Source organism: Mercenaria mercenaria, unplaced genomic scaffold (genome assembly GCF_021730395.1).
Source record: "Mercenaria mercenaria strain notata unplaced genomic scaffold, MADL_Memer_1 contig_3243, whole genome shotgun sequence".
Taxonomy (NCBI): Eukaryota; Metazoa; Mollusca; class Bivalvia; order Venerida; family Veneridae; genus Mercenaria; species Mercenaria mercenaria.
In genome coordinates this window covers 1-25,197 of record NW_026461365.1, presented here as the reverse complement: position 1 = coordinate 25,197, position 25,197 = coordinate 1, and the positions used below count along the sequence as shown (strand labels likewise).

Genomic DNA, 25,197 nt, shown 5'->3' with positions numbered 1-25,197 from the left:
ACCCAAAAACAGCCATCAGCTATATCACAATGTAAAATCATAACTCGGTTATGTACATCAAAATAGCCATCAGCTATATCTCAAATATAAGAGCATAACTCAGTTATGCACATAAAAATAGCAATCAGCTATAATGTATATAAAGGCATAGCTCACATGCCCCAATAAATAGCAATCAGCTATATCTCAATAACAAAAGCATAATTATTACATATAAATAAGCTATTGTTGTGCAAAAATGTCGGTCAGCAATTTCGCAGTATAAACGCACAACCCAGTTACGCACATTTACACAGTATGATGATATTACAATTTCCATGCCGACACCCTAATAATACAGTCCCAGATGCTCCTCAAATATTTTGGATACCCAACTGACTTGGATAAATGGATGCCGTCAGACTCAAAAATATCCCCAGATGGATTCCATAAACCACACCGGTGTTTCCATAAAACAATTGGCAGACCTGTCGTTTTAATGGCTGCCTCAATTGCAATGTTTGCATCAATGACACGGTCATTATACCCACTGAAAGGTTCAGCGTCCCTCCGAATAATTTGACATACAGCCACTTTTTTAACGTCAAGACCCTGTATCAAATAGGCTGCAAAACTTGTCAAGTTAATTGCAAATTGATTTACTGACAAATGAGGAAGAGATATATCGTTCGAGCCAATGTCAATAATGACTAGGTCCCGTCCTGCAAGGAAACTATCCTGCGAGTGCAACTGAATGCGGCGCCATAAAGAAAGGCCCCCGATTCCCTTGCACCATATAGAATATTTATCATCAAGACCTAAATTATGCGGCATCATGCCTTTGTCAGTCATTTTCTCGAGCCGTGCTACAAAACTGTGGCCAAAAATTGCCACTGATAGGGCCATATCGTGTTCTTTGCTCTCCGACTTCCTTTGTTTACACACAAAAGTACCTGAATACACCGCCTCCTCGCAAGAATGGACCCAGTCACCAGTGCCAAGTCAAACCGTTACTCTGTAATGAAACAAATACTCAGCTGCTTTATGTATCCTGACGATAACTGTCTCAAAAAACACAAATTCTTGTTCAAAATTAAATAGCTGCGGCAATGTTTCCGTTATCAGCAGTGGGCGATCACGTGACGCACCCACGCTAATTATGAATACCAACGAATCGATAGAAAGATCGTTGTCGTCCGAGATGCCACCCTTCTAGACTGGGACCTAAGCGAGGTGACTAGAGTGACTCAAATAAATTTCACTATGTTCAAATCACATTTATACAATCTGGCAGTTATAATCGTTCGAAATAATTTCACTCGAGCTGCGCCCTCGTAAAATTATTACACCTGATGTATAACCGCCCATCATGCATAAATAGTGTTAAAACACTGCTTTGGTTTAAATTATTTCTTAATTACTGTATCACTAGAATTAAATATTTCTAGAAATATTTACAAATGTTGGACAGCTGGTATTGTTCAGTATAATGCTTTGATTCAGAAAACAGTTCTCTTTCAATATCAAAATGTTTTTTTTTCCTGTAAAAAACTGTTTACAATAAATAAAGTTTAAATCATCATGCGTTTTCCTATTCTGCACTAAGATTAATGCTGAGTACAGAAAACAGTGTTTCAATTTACTTTTTGCCCAATGAAGCTTCAATACTCCATTACTTATTGAGAAATATACATATAAGTTGGAAAGCTTGTTTCAAGATCAAGCCTCTCAAAAAAATCAGTATAATTAAATAACTTAACCTGACTAAATAATCTATCATAAGAGTTAAAGTCTCAGTCACACTACACCATATAGCATTACGGACGTTTAACGTCTAACAAAATTTTCAATCTGTTCGTGTCCATTCGCATGCGTTTCTTTTCCGTTTCTCATGCGGCACCTGCGCTCCTTGTCCGGCGAAATTCGTTCCGTCAGGTGGACGGTTTTGAGCATGTTCAAAATTTAGAACGTACACCACCGGACAAAGTTGTCCGTTAGATGTACGGTAGCAATGCGCTGAAATGCGTTTTGTTCGTTACTCGTGCGTTCCCTATTCTGAACTTGACCGGTTCGCATCTGTTCTTGTCCGGTTCGCATTCGTTCTTGTCCGGTGGACCTGATTCACGGCCGGACTACCACCAAACATGCAACGGATGTAACGTATGTTCAACGGACGATAACTGACAAGAACGTTTTGACAGTTTTTCATGCATTGCGCTTTTGTTTTACGCGGTACAAGTCCGTTACTAGTATGGTGATATCCGTTAATTGAACGTTGTTCGTCCTGTATATATGCGTAAATCTTGCGGTCATTGTGCGTTTTATGCGCCCCATACACCGATCGCGAGAGCATCGAGCAGCAGCGGGGAATGCCTTTCGTCACCGGATAACTTTCTGTCGCAGTTTTTATATACGTTTGGCTTCCGTTATCGCTATACGGTGTAGTGTGACTGACACATAAGGAGTTAATGTCAATCTACTCCACTTTGCCATTTCTGTGCAGTGCAGGTCATGCATACTAATAACATACACTACAAATCAGACTGTCATTGTATAACATAGAATCCACTTTAATATTAGGTTTGGATGTTTCTTCAAGATATATTAATGATTTTGAGTTTTTATTTGGTCACAAATATGAAACAGTTTCCAGAGGTGTAGCTTTATTTTCAGTGTGGAATTGTCAATCATATTCTCTGAGACATGTTGGCATTAACCAACAGTCACTTTAGGTGACACTGAACCTTTTCATATCATTAAACTTTGATTCCAAAGATTTCATTACATGTTCTATGAAATTCTCCAGATATCACTATAATTATACACGGCAGTTAACCAACAGTAAGATAAGATACATGTGTTCCTAATAATTTGCTGAAAGCCATGGTCATGCAGTCGATCATTTCAGTTTCATCATTATAGCAGTTACTGTAATGACTGTGTTAAATGTCATTGTACACTACTGATGTAAAAGTTGTATTATACTGTACTGTTTGTAATCTAAAAACTCATAATAACATATGAGTAAATTTATGAATACTTAAAAAGTACACAGATTTTCCTAAAAAAAACTATGTTTTTCTTATCCAGAGCAGTAATCACCAGAAGCTCAGATATATGCATTCATCTACTGTTACTGGAGACATACAGTATATTTCAAAAGACACCTGACAAGGTTTAAGTAAACTGTGAAATGACAAAAAGATGAGCGATGAATCTAAATTCCAGGCCAAGATGAACTTATTCTATATTCTTGTGATTCAATTATATACTATGAAAATGCTACAGTACAACTGTGATTCACATTAAACAAGAACTGTACAACTGTACAGTCATAACTTGCAGATCGGTCACACATTAAGCCGGAATCCACCTAAAAACCGGAATACACTTTTTAATTAGAGATATTTTTGAAGGTTTTTTTTATATAATTCAATCATATATATCATAAATAATTAACATACGAAAGTAAAATATAATACGTTCACGCAAAACGATTTAATAAGAGATTGAAATTCGGCAACCGTGCGGGAAATTATCATAACCGAAATACATCTGTATTTTATGAATAAATGGTATTTTTGTAGGGTTTATTGCAGAACTCGTTTGTATATAATATAAATAATTAATTTACAAAAGGAAAATAAAATATGATGATTTGTCAGTTTCCTCATATTACTTGTGTGCTAAATTACACAATTGTTTTTAGTATTCATATATTACAATGTAGTAATGTACTTTTTGTTTTGTGTGGTAGCAGCATATAAAACACATGACATGCTGCTGGAATAACAATAAGGTCATTGTATTTGGCAGGCTTCGTGGGATCAGATTCTCCGTACGCTGTTGCAACCGAGTATACTGCTTGGATCAGGGGGTGTTTCATTTGTACACCTGACCCAAGAGGCAACACGTTAGTCAGAACTAGTGCAGTTGTACATATAGAAATACTTTTTGAGTTCAAATAATTATATTTCACTAATGTATACTTTTCCCTGTCCTCATTTAGATAAAAAATCTTTACTGAATGAGACAAATGTTTGAAATGAAAAAAAAATCATACAGTTTCATCTAAAGAACTTTAAATGCATTCTGTCACTTAGCACTTTTTCACAGTAAACAATACTTGGTTTACAGCCACATGTTTACTGTGAAAAGTAACAAGTGAAAAAAAAAGAAGAATAAAAATCAACTGTTTGTCAAAAAAAAAATCCTTTATACCAGATACTGATAATGATATCATACTTAAAAAAACCCAACTAAATGGCACAGTTATTGAAAAATATTTGTCTCTTGGTACATATACTGAGTGCCAAACTTGATATAGTTCGGTGCGAAAAAGTGCCAAGTGACGTAAGGCACTTAGCACTGTGTCGCATTCAAATTGTATATCATTTTCACTTAGCACTTTTTGACCATTTTGTTATAAATTCATTTAATGACTTACTATAATATTGATATTTTTACAGGACATGGGCAAGGTCATAAACAGTTGATATATGAAAAAAAGTGATTTTTTCAAAAAATGTCACTTAGCACTGTGTCGCATTCACCGTCGATAGGATGATTGGACATGCAAACTAGATTACCCTTATTGATTTTGGGGTCACTTGATCAAAGGTCAAGGTCACATGGGCCTGAACATGGAAAACAAATTCCATTCAGTAACTTGAGAACCACTTGACCCAGAATGTTGAAACTTCATAGGATGATTGGTCATGCAGAGGAGATGACCCCTATTGATTTTGGGGTCACTCCGTTAAAGGTCAAGGTCGCAGTGGACGGAAAATGGAAATCCATTTCCGGTTTATATCTTCAGAACCATTTGACCTAGAACCTTCAAACTTCATAGGGAGATAGGAATAACAGAGTAGGTGACCCCTATTGTTTTTGGGGTCACTTCGTCAAAGGTCAAGGTCACAAGGGACTGAACATAGAAAACTCTTTCCAATCAATAACTTGAGAACCACTTGACCCAGAATGACCCAGAATGTTGAAACTTAATAGGATAATTGGACATGCAGAGTAAATGACCCCAAATGATTTTGGGGTCACTTGATCAAAGGTCAAGGTCACAGCAGCCCGAACATGGAAAACCGTATCCAATCCATAACTTGAGAACCACTAGGCCCAGAATGTTGAAACTTAGTGGGATGATTGGACATGCCAAATAGGTGATCCCTATTGCAGCCAACCATCAGTGTCTCTTTGACTTTCGCTCTTCTCCCCTATTGACTTCTTGCATATACGACTATGCAATGGGGGAGACATGCGCTTTTTTACAAAAGCATCTTCTTGTTTAGCATTAGTTTGCCATTTTAAACATGTTGCTCATATTACTCAGGTGAGGACTCAGGGTCATCATGACCCTCTTGTTCGTTATATCATCACCAAAGGGTAGTTCTCTACCCAGAGAGTGAACTCAGTTTGGACATTGCTACCCTTAACGTATCCGATACACAAATTGGTAAATTTCGATGCCTGGTGATCGAACCCGTCATTTTTTGTACCATTTGAAAGAGTTGTGTCTGCTGAACAAGAATTATATAAGAGGTAACCTAAATATTATGCAAGAATCGTTACAGTCATGTTTTTTTTACTCCAAAATGGTAAATCTTACATTGTGATAACTGTCTCTTGAACTATCAAGACAAGCTTTTTCAATAGATAATACGCTTTCAAATAACACGTGAATTATATGAGATTACCAGGCATCATTATTTTATATATTTTAATAGCGCTTTTATAAAGAACTTGCTTATTTGTGGATCGGATACCTTATTGCTGCTTGTTTTCATGAAAATATAGGAATCTACATCGAGATAAATATATGTAGAAATAACTTTAAGGTAATTGTACTTCTACGTAACATTTGATTTACTGAATGAGTCTCAATATCTATATAAAAGATGATATTTTGCCTTTTTCCTCACTTAAGAAATAAATTGTGGTAATTGTGTTAAAGGAAATAACAAAATCCAGAAACACTGAAAATATTATAAACATAACTGAATCTCTATACAATAAAATCAATTGATGATTTATTTCTATCAAGTACCGGTAGAAGTGGGCAGGTGCAGCACGGACCCGTGCATGAATAATGGTACACATGTAGAGGGTGCAGACAATTACACGTGCAGTTGTATTGGAGGTTTTAAAGGGAAAAACTGTGAAAGTATTTGTACTTTTACATAACATTTTATTTGCTGATTGGGTTTCGATATTTGATTTTATTGTAAGAATTGTGTAAAGTTTTATATCTTTATAAAAGTTAACAGATTCGCTTGAAATATACTTTCAATATGATATGAGCTGCACCATGAGAAAATCAACCTAGTGCATTTGCGACCAGCATGGATCCAGACCAGCCTGCGCATCTGCGTCCATACTGTTCGCTTTTCAACCCTGTTGCAATTAGAGAAACCGTTAGTAGAACTCCCGAGCAGAAATTCTCAGGAAACGCCTGGTTCTGGGACAAGGAAAATATCAGGCGCGGTATTGGAACAGGAATAATCCAGGAATCTACCTGGTAACCAGGAAAATCCTGGAATCTACCTGGTAACCAGGAAAGTCTTGGAACACCAGGATCCTAGGAGTAGGAAAACCTAAGAAAACCAAGATCCCAGGAAAATCTAAGAAAACCAGGATCCCAGGAAATTTCTTGATAAAAGATAATTTTCAAAATTTATTTAATGATAAATTATCGATAGTAAAATTACAAAAAAAAGTAATTTTTGGAGTTCTGTTGGCTTAAGGCAGCTTCAGAAGCACTGTAGTCATGTTCGGGAACCTTATTCCAACAATCTCTCTGTGATCCCAATCTGTTCTACAGTGTGGTCACTGACCATGATTCATGCATGCGTGTTTTAGACATAATTCTGATAAACACATTTTTTTCTGAAAAATATTTTTATGACCTAAGTGCTTGGACAGTCCTATAAAGCCATAGATATATAGCAATCACAATACTAATTATCTAAAAATTCTACAAGGAAAAAAACATTAAATGTCTAAAAGAAGAAAATATATTGCTGCTGAAAGGCAAAAGAATTTATCATTAATGTTAGTAAATTCCTTACAAAAATACCTGTAATTATGTGAAAGTCTTTGTGATTGATAAAGTACTGTTTCCATTTACCGGTATTGTCAAATCTTGTTGTGTTATGAATCAAATTACTTTTTGGAATAAATTAGCTAAGTCTGTCTAAGAGCCATCTTAAGGTATTGGACCCCTAATAGTAATGTTTAAAAAATGGCATTTGTTTGGTATATTCTTAAAGTTTGACCATGTTTCGCACTGTTTTGCAAATTACTATTACCGTGCCGTTTTTTGTAAATTTTGTATAATTTATGATATTTCCTCAAGCTCAAGTAGAGACAAATTTCCATGTGATGGCCACTTTCTATAACGTTTCTAGAGAATTCATTACAGCATAAGTTTTGATAAAAGAAACATCAAACTATTGTTAAACAATAATAAAACACAAAATAAAACTGTAAATATCATTTTTTCTAAGGTGCCTCAAGTAAACAGATTTTATGAAACAGAATTCTAACTCCAACATTGAAAAATTAAGGTCGAATCCTGTGGGTCTGTTTTGAATTTTGCTCACTTCATTCAAAAATAACCTTGGGGCAGAAGTAAAACCTACCTGCATTTCTTCCAAAATATGTAATCTAAAAAATGAAGGCAAAATAGAGCATGTAACTCAGTATTTTTAAAGAACTCTACCCCTCCTGATTCAGAACAGCAAGAAATCGCTTATAAAATGAAAATTTTCCACTTTTGTACAATACATCCATAGTAAGTCTTGAAAGAAGTAAAAACTTACAAAACAAGGAAAATATGGAGAAAACAATTTTGGTCCCAGTGGGGCTTGAACCTACCCCCCCCCCCCCCCCCCCCCCCCTCTTCAAAAAGGAGGTACTCTGTTACTGGTCCAATACCTTAAAATTTCTAGCTACACAGTTTACCTCCATTTTGTTTTCCTCAGAGAAAGAACTTCCTGTTTACAGTTCGTTCAAATTTTGACATTCATGGGCAGTTTTCTTTTGTATACTATAAGCACTGAATTGAACATTTAGAGTGCTAATAAAATCTGTATGTACAGTACAAGGGGGGAATTTGTTCATGTATTTACTTATTTTATTCGCAAAGATGATTGTAATAGTAAAACAAACAGAAGAAAATGGGACTACGTTTTGAGCTTCGGCAGCTAAACATTGTACCTTCATAGTCATTGCTTTTTATCTTGGTGAGGTTTCTAAATATAAAGATACAATCTGGTATGAGATATCTCTCTCTATCTATTGATACATCAACTGGACAGCAGAATATTTTATTGGCCTTTAGATATGTAATGACTGTCAATCAGTCAATGTATAGATTAATCATGTTACAGGGGCGTAGGGACGATTTGAGCATTGGGGCGGCGGAGGGGGTTGGTTTGGGAGGGGGTGTCCCCCTCCTATGAACGGGGTCCGGGGTGGCCCCTGGAAAATTTTGCATATAGCTAGAGTAAATGGTGTAATCTGGCGACTTCTTGGACTGCTCAGTATATGTTGAACATACTCGTTTGTTTTTTTTTTCGAGTTTTCACCCCTATTTACTATGTTTAAACACTGTAATGGCGGTACGATGTTAGATACGGACAATGTCTTGCCAGGGTAAAACCAGTAATGTCTAAGTAGGTGATCGAGCACAAGACCCTGACTTAAAGGGGTAATCCAGTCCTTATAACATTTTAGTCATTAAATGGCATTATAAAGGTAAAACGCAATTCACTGTTTTCTTTGAACCATTGAGGGTTCTTTTTACCAAATGATCGATTTGGAAATGCCAAATTGCGAGGCAGATTGGCCTTTTGTATTTTTATGTAGAAGCTGTAATACTTGTTAATTTTACTAGATCTGTAAAATCCACGAGGATTTTTCTACATTTTATGCGTTGAATTTAATCATTATGATTGGTGCCTTTGATTTTCAAACAATATGTTTAAGTGTTTAAGTGTCAAAAATATTTAATCTAATATATTTTATGTAAAGACATCTAAAGATACCGATTTGCGTTTGTGTTTTACTCAAGATACTTTCCTTTGTCGGCAGAATTTGAGACACAACATTAATTGCAATTTTAACAGTTATGATGATGCAGCGACTAGCAGAATAGTACAATGAAGGACTTTGGTGAGTTTCAAATTGTCTCCCTTATTGGATTATGTCCAAGATAATAAAATTGTAAGAAGGTCCCATCATTTGGAATCCTCTGACTTCATCGCTGTTTTGCTAATGATATATTTCAGTTCTAAGGTACGAGATTTCTTGTATTTTTGCTAAATACAAGGTCTGGAATGTCAAAATTAGACACTTGAGTGTTTATAGAAGATGTAGTTGAAGGCATTTTTAAATCAGCAGTCATGATGATCAAAAGCGATAACAACAGAGTAATCCAAATGAAAGGACCTACTTACTTTAATGGAGTATGAAAGGGAGATAACTGACTAAAGTCTCCCATTCTTTGGCTATATGACATTTAACCCTAATGAAACTTAATGCTTTACTATACGTGTTTGTGCTATTGTTTGAGATGTTCAATAATAAAGAAAAGAAGTTAGCAATTATATTTAAATGATTACTCTAACTAATTAATTTAGAAACAGGTGTTTTTGCAAACAATAAGAAGTGATTTTTTTTGTTCTAATTTAGATTCCTTGTTTCATTTCAATTTATTTGAATACCTGTACCTGTATAAAAAAGGGGAAAGTGATAAATTTATGAAATGAAGAAACTTTTCCCATTATTTTAACTTTTTTTGCCAATTTCTATTCCTGGCTACCAGGACTTTACTGGGAATTGTATGAAGACTACTTTTCCCAGGTACCAAGAATTTGATTTTTGTTTGTAGCTTACGAATCTGAAAAAGAAATCCTAGCTCCTCTTGGTTTCCTGGTATTTTATATGTTAAATTCCTAGGTCTCCCTGTTACTTTTATTGTAACATTAAATTCCTTGTATATTTTTTTTTGTTTTACCCTGGTCCTAGGTCCTAAAAATCCAAGGATCCTAGCTTTTCCTGAATACCAGCATTTTCATACCAGGATAGAAATATTTTCCAGGAAATTCTTTTACCTGGGAATAATTTCTGCACGGATGGGCAGGTGTAGCACGGACCCGTGCATAAATAATGGTACGTATGTAGAGGGTGCAAACAATTACACTTGCAGTTGTTTTGTTGGTTTCACAGAGAGAAACTGTGAAAGTATTTGTACTTTTACATTACATTTTATTTGCTGACTGGGTCTCGTTATTTGATTTTATTGTAAAAATTGTGTCTAATATCTTCTAAAATTAAAAAATGGACAGATCGATTTGCTTTAAATTTACATCTAACATTGTATTTTAATTCTATATTGTACCAAGTAATAACTTAAATTTTGTAATGAAAATATAGCCTTTTAACATTGACTTTAGATTTATACCAAACTGCCAAAACATTTACGTTTATATGTTTTGTTGTTCAAGTGATTGCACATGCACTTATTAGGCTAATTGTTGTGCATGCACATGTGGTATGTCTTATTGTATTGTAACCTTCAAACAAATTATGCATACTGTGCTATAGATTATGACTCAAATTGTTATCACTATATACCTTTATCTGTAATAAGTAACTTTAAAACCATGAAAAATATTTTTCTTTTCTTACCTTATTTACAGAAACAGTTGAACCATGTCAACAGGGACAGATCTTTATTTGTTTTCTTTCCTTAATTACAGAAGCAGTTGAACCATGTTTACAGAGATTGATCTTTCTTTTTACAAAGAAGCATTTGAACCATGTCATTTTGTCTTCCGGTCAGATGATTTTTCGCTGACTTACAACCCTTTGATTATTCAACATAAGTAGGCTAAAGCGCTGTCATAGTCAGGGGTATTTCTCAGCAACCATTGCCTGGAATTTAACAAAAATTCAAAGAATGATTCACTCTCAAGAGGAGATACACATATTTTCTTCATTATCCATTTGAATGGTTTGCCCTTTGATTATTTAAATTAGTAAACTATTTGTGCCCAGACGGTAAATTCTACTTTAAATCGGTTCTTTTAAATGCAAATTACGGGAAGCATACCTCAGTTTAACAATATTTTCTCGTTACAGAAGCAGTTGAACCATGTTTACCTGAATGTATCTTTCCTTATTTACGGAAGCAGCTGAACAATGTTTACAGGGATTGATCTTTTCATATTAACAGAAGCAGCTGAACAATGTTTACAGGGATTGATCTTTTCGTGTTTACAGAAGCAGCTGAACAATGTTTACAGGGATTGGTCTTTTCATATTTACAGAAGTAGCTGAACAATGTTTACAGGGATCGATCTTTTCGTATTTACAGAAGTAGCTGAACAATGTTTACAGGGATTGGTCTTTTCATATTTACAGAAGCAGGTGAACAGTGTTTACAGGGATTGATCTTTCCTTATTTACAGAAGCAGCTGAACAATGTTTACAAGGATTGATCTTTTCGTATTTACAGAAGCAGCTGAACAGTGTTTACAGGGATTGATCTTTCCCTATTTGCAGAAGCAGCTGAACAATGTTTACAGGGATTGATATTTTCGTATTTACAGAAGCAGCTGAACAATGTTTACAGGGATTGATCTTTCCTGCGGCTGCGTCGGTGTCCCGATTATGTTTTAAAGTTTTTGCATGTAAGCTTGTATCGCAGAAACAACTTGTGGGAATGGATTGAAACTTAACGCACTTCTTCACTTTGATAAACTGACTTACATTGCACAGGTTCCATAACTCTAAATTGCTTTTTTGCAAAATTATGTCCTTTTTTCAACTTAGAAATTTTTGGTTAAGGTTTTGTATGTAAGCTGGTCTCTCAGTACCCACTTATGGGAATGGATTGAAACTTCACACACATGTTCACTGTCATCATCTGACATGCACTAAGCAGGTCCCATAACTCTGCTTTGTTTTTTTTTAGCTCACCTGAGCCAAAGGCTAAGGGTGAGCTATTGTGATCGCTCACCGTCCTACCGTCCACACTTTCCTTTAAACAACATCTCCTCCTTAACCACCATGCCAATTTTGATGAAACTTCACAGGGATGTTCCTTGGATGGTCTTATTTTAAAATTGCTCAAAGAATTGAATTCCATACAGAACTCTGGTTGCCATGGCAACCGAAAGGAAAATATTTAAAAATCTTCTTGTCCAAAATCACAGATCTTAGGGCTTTAATATTTGGCATGTAGCATCATCTAATGGTCCTCCACCAAGATTGTTCAAATTATCCTCCAAGTGACAAATATGGCCCCGCTCTCTCGGTCGCATGGTTTACATTGACTTATATAGGGAAAATTTGAAAATCTTCTTGTCCAAAACCACAAAGCGTAGAGCCTCAATATTTGGCATTTGACATCATGTAATGGTCCTCTATAAAGATTGTTCAAATTATGCCCCTAGGGTGAAAAGAGACCCTACCCCGGGGATCCCAAGTTTTACATAGATTTGTATAGAATTTTTTAAAAATATATTCTTGTCTGAAACCGCAAGACCTAGGCCTTTGATGTTTGGTATGTAGCATTGCCTTGTGGTCCTCTACCAAGATTGTTCAAATTATGCCCCTGGGGTGAAAAGAGGCCCGCCCCGGGTGTCTCAAGTTTTACATAGACATATAGGATTGTTTTTAAATCTTCTTGTCTGAAAGTTCAAGACCTAGGCCTTTGATGTTTGGTATGTAGCATTGCCTAGTGGTCCTCTACCAAGATTGTTCAAATTATGACTCTGGGGTGAAAAGAGGCTCCGCCCCGGGGGTCCAAATTTTTACATAGACAATTCAAAAATCTTCTTGTCTGAAACTGCAAGGCCTAGGCTTTTGATTTTTGGTATGTTGCATTGCCTAGAGGTCCCTTACCAAGATTGTTCAAATTATGCCTTCGGGGTGAAAAGAGGCCCTGCCATGGGGGCCAACTTTTACATAGACTTACCTAGGAAAAAAATAGTAAAAATCTTCTTGACTGAAAGTCCAAGGCCTAGGCTTTTAATATTCAGTATGTAGCATCGCCTTGTGGCTCTCAATAAGGTTGTTTAAATTATGCCCCTGGGGTGAAAAGAGGCCACGCCTCGAGGGTCACATAGTTCTTATGTGAGAAATATATAGGAAAAAATACTTCAAAAATTATCTGATCATATTTCCTAGACTGTTTAATCATAAAGGTATAATTACCTTATGACCCCAAATAATTTGGGGTCACTTGACTGTTGCCTTGACTTACTGACCTACTTGCTTGTTTTTTAGGATACGGCCTTGAAATCTGGATGACATGTACAGTTTTGCACACCGATCTTAAACTGACTCTCAGTGACCATGAATGTGACCTACTGACCTACTTTATTGTTTTTTAAGATACAGTTTTGACATTGGATGACATGTATAGTTTTGCATGCCGATCTTTAAACAGACTTTCAGTGACCATCAGTGTGACCTGCTGACCTACTTCTAAAGCAGTTTTTGGTTAAGTTTTTGTATGTAAACTGGTATCTCACTATCCACTAATGGGAAAGGATTGAAACCACTTATTTGTTCACTGTCATGATATGACATGCAGTGCAAAGGTTCAGTAACTCTACTTTGCATTTTTACAAAATTAAGCCCCTTTTCCAAAGTTTTTTTTTGTTAAATTCTTATATGTAAGCTGGTATCTCAGTACCCGCTAATTTGAATGGATTGAAACTTCACACACTTATCCATTGTCATGAGCTGATAAGCACTGTGCAGGTCCCATAACCCTGTTTCCCAATTTTACATAATTATGCCCCTTTTTCGATTTTTGTATTCATTCAGTTGTCAAGGCTGTTGAATAGTCTAGCGTTGCTGTCCTCCGACAGCTATTTTTTAGATATTCTGAAGCAGTTGAACTATGTTTATCAGAACAGGTCTTTTAATTTTATTGTTTTCCTTATTTACAGAAGCAGTCCCGTCATGTCCAGCGGGGTGGATCTTGTACAATACTACCGGTAGTTGTTACCTTTTTAATACAACTGCTGCAGTGACTTGGGAAGAAGCTCGTGTATGTTAACTTTTTAACATATATGAGCCGTGCCATGAGAAAACCAACATAGTGGGTATGCGATCAGCATGGATCCAGACCAGCCTGCGCATCCGCGCAGTCTGGTCAGGATCCATGCTGTTCGCTAATAGTTTCTCTAATTCCAATAGGCTTTAAAAGCGAACAGCATGGAGCCTGACCAGACTGCGCGGATGCGCAGGCTGGTCTGGATCCATGCTGGTCGCATACCCACTATGTTGGTTTTCTCATGGCACGGCTCATATACTGTTGTCATTTACAATTTCCTTAGCAAGTTAAATGCAAAAAGTTCTACCTATTTAAAGGATAAACAAATAATAGTCCCAAAAAATGTGGCAGCGTTTTTTTTTTTATACTTTTAGTTATTTAGTCGAATGAATGGCTCATAAAAAATTCGAACAGATTATCATTTTAACAAATTCTTGTTAGTGTTTTGTGTGTAAGTTTACTAAGAAGTTGTAAAAACGAGACAAGAAAAGTTTGGAACAAAATCAAATAATTTTTTCTTCCAAAAAGCTGGTTTCACACCAAAAGGTTACTTCGAAGTCAGCAATGCTTTTGTACTTCTGGTATAATTCATTGTGCAGGTCAAGTAATAATGTTTGCATATGAGAGAGAATGTTTCAGCGCAATTTATGTGGGATAATGATTAATTTTAGCAAGACAAAAATGTGTGTTGTGAATACTAGTGATAATTAAATTAAGTAAGTATTGTGATATTTTTTAAGGTGAGTGTTCGCTATCCAACAGAGTCGCAATATAGTTTAAATATTCTATTCTAAATTTTTCATTTTTATCATTATATGAATTAAATATACTATACCTATCACAAAAAATAACATATGTCAGCCTTTTTGCATACCGCAGTACGTTTTTTTTTTCAAGTATTAGATATTTTAAAGAATACAGTCAATGTGTTGAATATATACGCAATTCTAATATGTTTGTCTCTGTTAAAACACTCTTAAGCAATAATGACGTCACGTTAACGTGCGGTGACGTCAAAGTTTTTGTTGCGACAAAGAAAGAGCGCTTCTATATTTTTTCTTCTGTTTTAGATTAAGGGCCAATTAGAATCGAAATAATTTATAGCAAAATCGTGTTTTAACACTATTTATACACTCGGGCGGTGATACGTCGTACAAATAATTTCACTTGGGCTGCTCCCTCGAGATATTATTACGCCCGACATAAAACCGCCCATCGTGCATAAATAGTAATAAAACACTCTTTCAGTCTTTTGCTATAAATTATTTCATAAATAGAATTAGTTGTAAGTGTATCTAATATTTGGCTAGAAAAAGTATTTGTTGTTGAAAACACTAACACCGAAAATCCGCTGAGGAGACACAGCAGTGCTGCTGCTGGTGAAACTTCCGATACCACCTGTTTCATTGAAGTGTAATTTATCTGTACATGACATTTATAAAGAAAAAAACATAAAATTACGATAAAATCATGAAATGCATTATAATTGCACAATTTTCCCAAATGATCAAATTTATAACTTTTATGGAATTATTTTGATTTTGATAGGCTATCTGCAACGAAATTGGTGGCTATCTGGTGGAGATCGATACTGAAGCCGAAAACAATTTCCTGGCTATGCAAGATAATGATGGTAAGTCAGACAATTTAATTGATGTTTCAATTATTATTTGTTAGAACTTTCCTTTGGTTAAGAATGTAAAAAAAAGACTGAGGGTGGGAGCGGGGAGGGGGGTGGGGGTGGGGGGGGTGGGGTGGAGGCAGGTATTGAGTATTGAGTATATACTGCTCAGTCAGGTAATGCGTAGAGAGTATCTCATTCATGTCTAACTTTTTATCTCGTCCGTGTTTAATGACAAAATAAAATCGATAATAAAGGGAATGTACTGAGATTTGACGCTTTCCACCTAAGCATTACAGGGTTACTTCCTTTACTGGTCAATTTATTGGAAAATGGATTATTATGCCATGTTTTTTATAAAAGAAACTTCAAGCTATTAGTAAACAATTATAAAACACAAAATAAAACTGTCATTATTATATTTTTTCTAGGGTGTCTCAAGTAAAAGGATTTAATGAAACAGAATTCTAACTCCCAACACTGAAAAATTAAGGTCGAGTCCAGAGGGACCAATTTTAAATTTTGCTCGCTTCATTCAAAAATAATCTTGGGGAAGAAGTAAAACCTACCTACATTCCTTCCACAATTTGGATCTAAAGACTAAAAGCGAAATAGAGAACTTTTACCGAATGTTACTCAGTATTCTCAAAGATGTCTTACTTGGCCCTCTTCTGTTTCAGAGGTAAATTCACTTTGAACAGCAAGAATTTCCACTTCAGTAAAATAAATCAATAATAAGTCTTGAAAAATATCATAACTTACTAGAAAAAAGTAATATATGCCTAAAGAAAAAAAAAGTTTGGTCCTAGTGGGGCTTGAACCTATGCCCACTTGAAAAATCTAAGTCAAAGAGAGGTTTATGGAAGGTATTGAATACTCTTCAAATGTAGGTAAAATATCTGCTTTCATCTCCAAGGTAATTTGCATAATCGATTGCTCACAATGCTGTAATGTTGGTGTTGCTCACATTTAGAAAAAAAGATTACAATGTAATTTTTCATTTAAATTTTTCTAGATTAAGGTATTATTATCTGATTTATTTTGCAGGTTTATCCTTCTGGATTGCCTTGAAAAATACCGGTCCGAATATTGAGGACCTCCATTGGGCTGGATCAGGGAACCAAGTGACTTTCAGCCCTTCTAATTTTTTTCCTGGTTCTCTTGGAACATGCATCATCATCTTCGATGACGGCACACAGCAAGGGACATGGATTGGCAGTGTTTGTCAAAATGTTAATAATTTTATCTGTGAAAGGGCTGCAATTTAATTGCGAGTTCAAGAAATGTTTGCTAATTAGTTTTATGTTGACTTTTATTCGATTATTTCAAGCCCATCAGTTGTTTCTGAATGTGGTTAAGATAGTCATATATTTTATGCTCTTCAGTGAAATACTGAAATTTATCAGTGAAATAAAATTGATATTTTAACTGTTTCAAACATTCTTTTATTTTTCATTTATTTTATATTCGGTATGGAACTACACGTGAATGCGAAAGAATATGAATTCTAACACGATCCGCAGCAATTGCTATATAGACATATAGCGAAATCGCCTACATGAATCTACGATAAAATATGGTTGGCTGTTACATTTCACCCCCCTATGATTGTAACATAAGAGATTCTACTTCAGTTCCATTACATACGAATTATTTCAGGGCCAAACAGTTGAAAACAGCATTTCAAAAACATAAATACAATAAAAGTCATACTGACTTATGTGTAGATCCGTAAAACACGTTCTGATCTCTATAGCAAGTAAGATATGGAACAAAAAATTGCAAAGATGTTCCCCTTTGTGAAGAAAGCACCAAATTTTGCAAGAAATTACTTTAAGGTATCCTTAATCCTACAAGAGGAGGAAACACGCTATAGCTGCCCTGGAACCTCCTTTTAAATCAGTTTAAAAAAGTGGAGGTAAAAATGTTTTGAAAATATTAATTTTTCCTTTAAATTGAAATTTATCTATAAAATAATGTTTTTATATGATCCAAACATGGATAACATATCACTAGCATAGACAAACAACCATTTGGTATTGACAAATATACAAAGTTTACTATTAAATACTCTTATTTCTCAATATACATACTGAAAAGGGAGGTAATCAGATTTAACTGTATTTTTAATTTCAAAACTGCGTGTGAAAAGATGTTTCTTATAAAGAAAGAATGAAAGTTGTATTTAAGTATAATAAAGTATACTGGATCAGAAACGGACTACATATATGATTTGTTGGCTTGAATAGACCAAAACATGAGGCCCCAAAGGAGAACTACCTTTTATTTATTTCAAAATAAATATATCTAGACAGAAGTCATGGATCTGATGTATAAAATATAAAAAAGTAAAAAGTATTTACATGTTTAGGTCCACTAGTTAACATATATATCTGCATTTATTAGGGCAATAGATTTATATAAAAAAGAGAGTCCCTACAATGGATCATTTTTATATGTTACATAACAATATAATATGACATAATCATGTTTTCAAATCAAATGACTCATCCAAAGACCCATAAAATAAAAGAAACTGATATTTACTCACTTTCAATAGATATCTAAGAATTGTAATACATGTAGGTTTACTTCTCAAATAAATTTATATTTCTTATACATAAATATGACATGTTATTGCACTGGCATTTAGTTGGATCTATGAAGTGTACATAGTAATGAAAGTCAAGTGTCATTACTGGTCAATCAAGGGTCACAATTAAGGTTTACAGACACTAAATAGAAAACTAGCGCAGAAAAAATCATGGTAGTCGCAAAGTGGTGCATTCAAAGAGTCCTCCTTCTTTGCTCTGTAGAGATTTTTCCTTCCTTATTTACATATTTTTGGCTAAAATCAAATAACAGATCTATCCTTGACATATAGGAAGCATTTTCGCAATAACATGATAGCATGACAGATATACATGTATTATGGAAATGTAGGTCATACAATTTGGGGTATCATTTTTAGTTGATATTGGAATTGGTTTGTTTGACTGAAGAACATGGCCCCCAATTTTCTTTTGATGTTTTTTTACAGCACTGACAATATTTTTTAAGAAAGTGTTAAAATGTAAGCTACAGACATTTAAAACGGGTCCTGCTCTGTGCTGTAGCCATTTGACATTTGTCAATTTTATCTAAAATAAAGAAGGCCAGCTATTTAGTATGTTTATACCTTAATGTCTTTCCCCAAACATGGCTTCATATATGAATATTAGAAATGTGAACACCAGGTAATTTACATGTTTTCATGCTGTCTATTTCGTTTAGGAAGTAGAATTTTATCTGGCACCATTTACTGAGTTACAGCTTGATACCTTCGTTTATAATTAATGACCATGTATTGTTCCAAAAGTTTGAAGTCACAGCATGTGGTGCACAAACTGGTATGCGACATGGTACACAAGTCACAATTGTTTGCCGCTGATGAAAAACAAAATCACAAAGGGATAAAGTTACAAGCAACCAACACTGATACACACTGGTATTTTCTGTAGTAAAACGGTTTGCTAGTTGTTAGCTGTAGCTCCGTTTGTCCGTTCCAAATAGTTCTGGCACATGCTGACTAATTCCGTAGTAAGCCGTCTTTTTTTTTTTTGGCATAAAAACAAGGACAAAAATCCAACAGGAAAAGACACATCAAAGAACGGAGACTTAAAGCTAGCACTCTTTATAATGCACTATCTGGTTGTGATACTGTCTCAATACGTTAGCAAGGCTTAGAATATCTTTACTTATGGTTATACCATGTTAAAAGATTCAAGAAGCGCACATTCACAACTGGAAGGATGGGTTGTTCTATCATGCAAAGAAATATCGAAATGAAGCTAGAGAATATAGTTTCTTAAGCACTTAGACGTATTGAAAGCAAACCCCTGAGAGACGTTTACGTATGCAGCAAATAACATTGTATCAAGCAGGTTGTAGACAGGCATTTATAGCATATATTGACATTGCTAATCCTGTTAACTGGAAATGGTCAAAAGAACTTGGCTTAAATCATGGAAGTCGCAAAGTGGTGCATTTAAAGAGTCCTCCTTCTTTGCTCTGTAGAGATTTTTTCCCTTCCTTATTTACATATTTGTGGCTAAAATCAAATAACAGATCTATCAGAGCACGCTATGATTATAACCATTTTTATAGTCATTTTACTCGTGCTGAATGAGCTTCATCGGCTATATCGAAATGCTGAGTATACTCAACTCTGAGCCACAAGTGCAATGTTCTGAATGATCATTTCTTTATCAGATACATGATATCATTATAAAGACCGATTTGGAATCTAAGACAGAAAATGCACTATTTGGTTATTTATCAAAAGGCTTAATGTGCAAAATAATTGCAGCTGAGTATATTTTATGGAGACATTGTTTATAAACTAATCTTTACCTTCAAAAATTTACATCTAACTCTATCTGGTTTAATTTTCTTTATTCCTGTATCCTATTTTCATCTTAAACAGTTTTTATATGTAACTATTTGCGTTCTCGGGGTGTCTGCAGTAAATCACTGCACTTTAGAAATGTTTATAGTAATAAGTTCTGTGGAGGGGTTCAGTGAGAAAGACCGTCTAGTGGTAAAGATGTTGTCAGATCAATAGGAAGATCGTTGATTTAAACCGTACAAAGGTTAACCTATTATACTATACCAGTACTATTTTCAAGATAGCGGAATTTAGACTGATTCTAAAACTTGAAATCTTAATCAAATTCAAATAAATTAGTATCTTTGAATATAGTATAAATTAGCCATAATAAATACAACAATACATTTAGTTCACATACCATTTTCTTTTGTTGTAAAGAAAGAATTAGGATGATCGTATGCTTTAGCTTGAAGTCACCGATTGTCTTGATAAACATATAAATAATGTTTTGTATAATATGTTTAACATGAATTTAAATTAGATATTGAATTACAAGAAAAACACAAAATAACACCATCTTTAAATGCTCTTTTGAATGCTTAATAATAATATTTATAGGAAAATCGAACTATCGGTACCCCATGTAGGTACATGCACTGTAAAATCGATTATATGAATTACAGTATGTAAGTATATGTGAACTTGTTTTATAAAATACCCTTAATGAACCTCAAAATGTAAAGAATGTTTAAATAATATGTTGATATAATTAAATAGTTTTCTAAAATTAGTTTTGTTTACCTGAGTGATATAATATTCACAATTAAAAATAAAGTTATCTAATAAATGAAATTTTCAAACAATTTTTCTCCTTTTAGGGCCTCATCTAAGTCATTTGACAGTGTTCTATGTATTAAATATGTATAAATGTAACCAAACAAATATTATGTCAATAATAGTTACTTATTTAGGTTATAACTTAACCTTTTGGACATTGCTTTCAAAAAAATATGATTAAAATAAAAAAAATATAGGTCCCTTTTTGGGGCCTCATTTTAAGCTAATTAAGGTTAGCGAACTGCGTGTCTCCTCCTTTTTTTGGATTCAGCATACTTCTAAATAGTTACATACAAAGTTTGGTGCTTTCTTCACAAAAGGAAATATCTTTTTCCTATAACCTACTCACTACTACGAGCGAATTCAATTAGCTCAATTATGATTCAGCGGTGACGTCATAAATGTATGATATAAAGTATGACGTCAAAATGATGTGACGTAATATAATAGTTAAGTTCGTCACTCGTAACACTTGGTCAACTCGCCTAATTTGATGATTCTGTTCATAATTAGTTTGCGAGCTGTTAGATTACTAATTTATAAATATTTCTCAAAATTCTGATAAAAAAGAAACAAATATCTATACGTTCCATTGGCTATGAAACACTTTCTAACAATAGGGGGAAATTGTAACAGCATATGACCCGAATGACGTATTACGCTGAAAATGTAGTACTGTAAAAATGCAAATTATTTGCGTTGTTAGAATCGTAATAATAAATATGTTCCAATAATTTTATCAATTAATAAAACATGGGCAGGCGTTTGGATGCGAATAATTAAATCACGAGTGCGTAGCACGAGTGCGTAGCACGAGTGATTTAATTATTACGCATCCAAACTCCTGCCCATATTTTATTAACTGATAAAATATAGGAACAGATTTATTATTTCTTAATTATAAATGATAGAAAATTACTTGCAAAAATACTTCAGTAACGATATCGATGTATAAAAATACTTACAGGATTATAAGTATATACATTCTATAATTATGAAATGTAAAAGAAATCAGGAAAGGTGATAGAATTATTTACAGTTTTTCTACAAAGATATCCTGACCTCATGACAATATGACATCATGATGCCATGCACGTGACGCTGCGCGGACAAACTGGATATAGTTTGGTCAACATAAGAACAAAAGAGGGTATATTTCCAAAGGACTAGAAATAGTCACGCAAACAGTTCAATTGCGGAACCACAGAAATTTTATGTTACAGGCTCAAAATGCCTTTCTTTAAAATGTTGCTGCCACGTTTCCATTATGTGTATAAAATATCTTAATTTCTTGTTAAACCCTGTTTTTAAAAATTCTTTCTTCTAATATTTGACAACGGTTGACAACGGTTTGAATATTGATGAACATAGTAGAAAGTTTGATTGTATCTACTGTTTTAACACCCTAACCCTGCTAAATTTTTATAATGAACTTGTCCGTCTTCTAATTTGGATAGTAGCTCTACCATAAACTGTTAAAAAGGGTGCTTACCAAAAAGATACTGGCTGAATAACAAACAGAGCAGATCATGATCATGGTGGTGAATGTGCAATTTCTTCAGGATTACATCATAATCAGAGTCACCGTCCTTTAATTATATACAATCCATAAATTCCCACATAGCAAAGTACTTAGTCCATTGATGGATCTTCATGACATTTCACACAAATACAGTTCATTATAGGGCAGTGGTGCAAGCATATCTTCCATCAAGATCTCTTCAGTAGCTGCAGGGTTATTGCCCTTTAATTGTCTTAAATCTCAAAAATCTCACTATACAAAGTAACCTACTGATGGATTTTGATTTTGTAAAAATAGGAACCAACAAAGAATTGGACAGTCCTTTTGTGTATATCTGGAAATTAAATAGTCTCCTCATTCACAAAACAACTTACTTGGCAGGGGATATAAATTCACCGGATTTGCTTGTTTAATTATAAATCTATGCCAAAATTGCAAACTGTACAAAAGAAACGTAATTTTATTTATGTGATATCATGATATTAATATGTGTGTATATCAAAACATAAAAATACTGTTTGAAATGGGTTCTAACTATTTTCGTACAGTTATCTAGCTGAGGAGGACATTGGAGGACTTGAAAACAGGAAAATTCAGAAGAATATTACAATTTCAGTGCAAATTAACAGACTACCAGTAGTTAACATTATTTCAATGGATTTAAACATCTTTGTTGAAAATTTCTAGACTATGTTTTTTTCCAATTTGTTGACAAACAACAACATTTAATTCAGTTGTTTATTCGCTGATTCTCAATAATAAAAGCATAGCAGAATAAAAATGTTTGTTGTTTGTTTTGAAGTATTGTACATAAAAAAGAGAGTAAAGTATTTGCTTTGCTTGAAACCAATATGTCAGTCAAGCCAGACCGAAAGCCTTTTTGACACCAGTATGTCAAGCTTTACTGAAACCAGTATGTCAGTCAAGCCAGACCGAAAGACTTTTTAACACCAGTATATCCAGCCTTACTGAAACCAGTATGTCAATCAGGTCGAATCAAAATTCCTTTTTGACGCTAGTATGTCAGTCAAGCCAGACCAAAAGCCTTTTTGACATCAGTATGTCAAGCCTTACTGAAACATATATGTCAGTCAAGCCAGACTGAAAACCAGTATGTCAGTCAAGCCAGACTGAAAGCCTTTTTGACACCAGTATGCCAAGCCTTACTGAAACCAGTATGTCAGTTATGCCAGACCGAAAGCCTTTCTGACACCAGTACGTCAAGCCTTATTGAAACCAGTCTGTCAGTCAAGCCAGACCAAAAGCCTTTTTGACACCAGTATGTCAAGCCTTACCTGAAACCAGTATGTTAGTCAAGCCATACCAAAAGCCTTTTTTGACACCAGTATGCCAAGCCTTACTGAAACATGTATGGCAGTCAAGCCAGAGCAAAACCCTTTTTGACACCAATATATCAAGCCTTCCTGAAACCAGTATGTCAGTCAAGCCATCCCGAAAACCTTTTTGAGTTTTGACAGCAGTATGTCAAGCCTTACTGAAACATATATGGCAGTCAAGTCGGACGAAAAGTCTTTTTGAAACCAGTATGTCAAGTCTTACTGGAACCAGTATGGCAGTGGAGCCAGACCGAAAGCCTTTTTGACACTAGTAGGTCAAGCCTTACTGAAACATGAATGGCAATCAAGTCAGGCGGAAAGTCTTTTTGAAACCAGTATGTCAAGACTTACTGAAACCAGTATGGTAGTCAAGTCAGACCGAAAGCCTTTTTGACACCAATATGTCAAGCCTTAATGAAACCAGTATGTCAGTCAAGGCAGACTAAAGGCCTTTTGACATCAGTATGTCAAGCCTTACTGAAACATGTATGGCAGTCAAGTCAGACGTCTTTTTGAAACCAGCATATCAAGCCTTACTGAAACCAGTATGGCATTTAAGCCAGACCTAACCTTTTTGACACCAGTATGTGAAGCCTTACTGAAACATTTATAGCAGTCATACCAGATTAAAACCACTATGACAATTCAAGCATTATTGAAAACAGTATAGCAAATAAGGCTTATTGAAACTAGTATTTCAAGCCAAATGGAAAACGTGCAGTTTGAGCCTGGCTCTGGGGCGTTGTATTCTTCATGTGAGGAAGCCATCCAGTTGGCTTACGGAAGGTCGGTGGTTCTACACAGGTTCCCGCTCGTGATGAAATAATGCACAGAGGGACAGCTAGGGTCTTTCTCCACCATCAAAGCTGGAAAGTCGCAATATGACATAATTGTTTCGGTGCAACGTTAAACCCAACAAAATAAATAAGAAAACATGCTAAAAGCTATGAAAGCCTCCCTGCTTGTTCAGGTACTATTCTGTAATAATGTGCTCTTCACTTCTGCGGAAGGTATTAAAAATTAATGTACTGCTTCACTACTGCGGGAGGTTACTTTGTGTATTTTCAGTTTCAAGTAATCATTAGAATTGGCCTTGACATATTGACCTATACAAACAGAAGTCATAATGACCCTGACATTTGACCTTTAAAACAATGCCATTAGTAGATGACATGTAGTTATCATAGTAAGTTGAAGGCCATAGATGAAGGGTAGATGCAAGCATTCTCCAAATAAACTGTCTTCAGTCACAAGGCCACCGTTAACTTGCCCTCCAATATGCTGAGCCTCAGAGCAATACAGGTAATCTACTGACTTGCAGTGATCCTATGATCCTGCTGACCGCCAAAAGTAACAGGTGTCATTTTCTTAGCCTTGGAAGCCGTTGATAATATTTGTGCTTTGTCAAAAGAAATCATACCTAATACCTATGCATTATTGATTAAA

The 25,197-nt window shown here is 34.8% G+C and overlaps 1 protein-coding gene across 2 annotated transcripts in view; it reads left to right on the top strand.

Moving 5' to 3' along the window:
* Positions 1-17,118, top strand: part of LOC128552865 (uncharacterized) — a 42,367-nt gene extending 25,249 nt beyond the window's left edge. For both annotated transcript variants that reach the window (XM_053533936.1, XM_053533935.1), the window contains 3 exons: positions 13,959-14,059; positions 15,614-15,698; positions 16,734-17,118. In XM_053533936.1, the coding sequence (XP_053389911.1) occupies positions 13,959-14,059; positions 15,614-15,698; positions 16,734-16,954 (407 nt within the window). In that variant the 3' untranslated portion in view covers positions 16,955-17,118. The remainder of the gene's footprint in view (positions 1-13,958; positions 14,060-15,613; positions 15,699-16,733) is intronic.
* Positions 17,119-25,197: the final 8,079 nt, after the last annotated feature.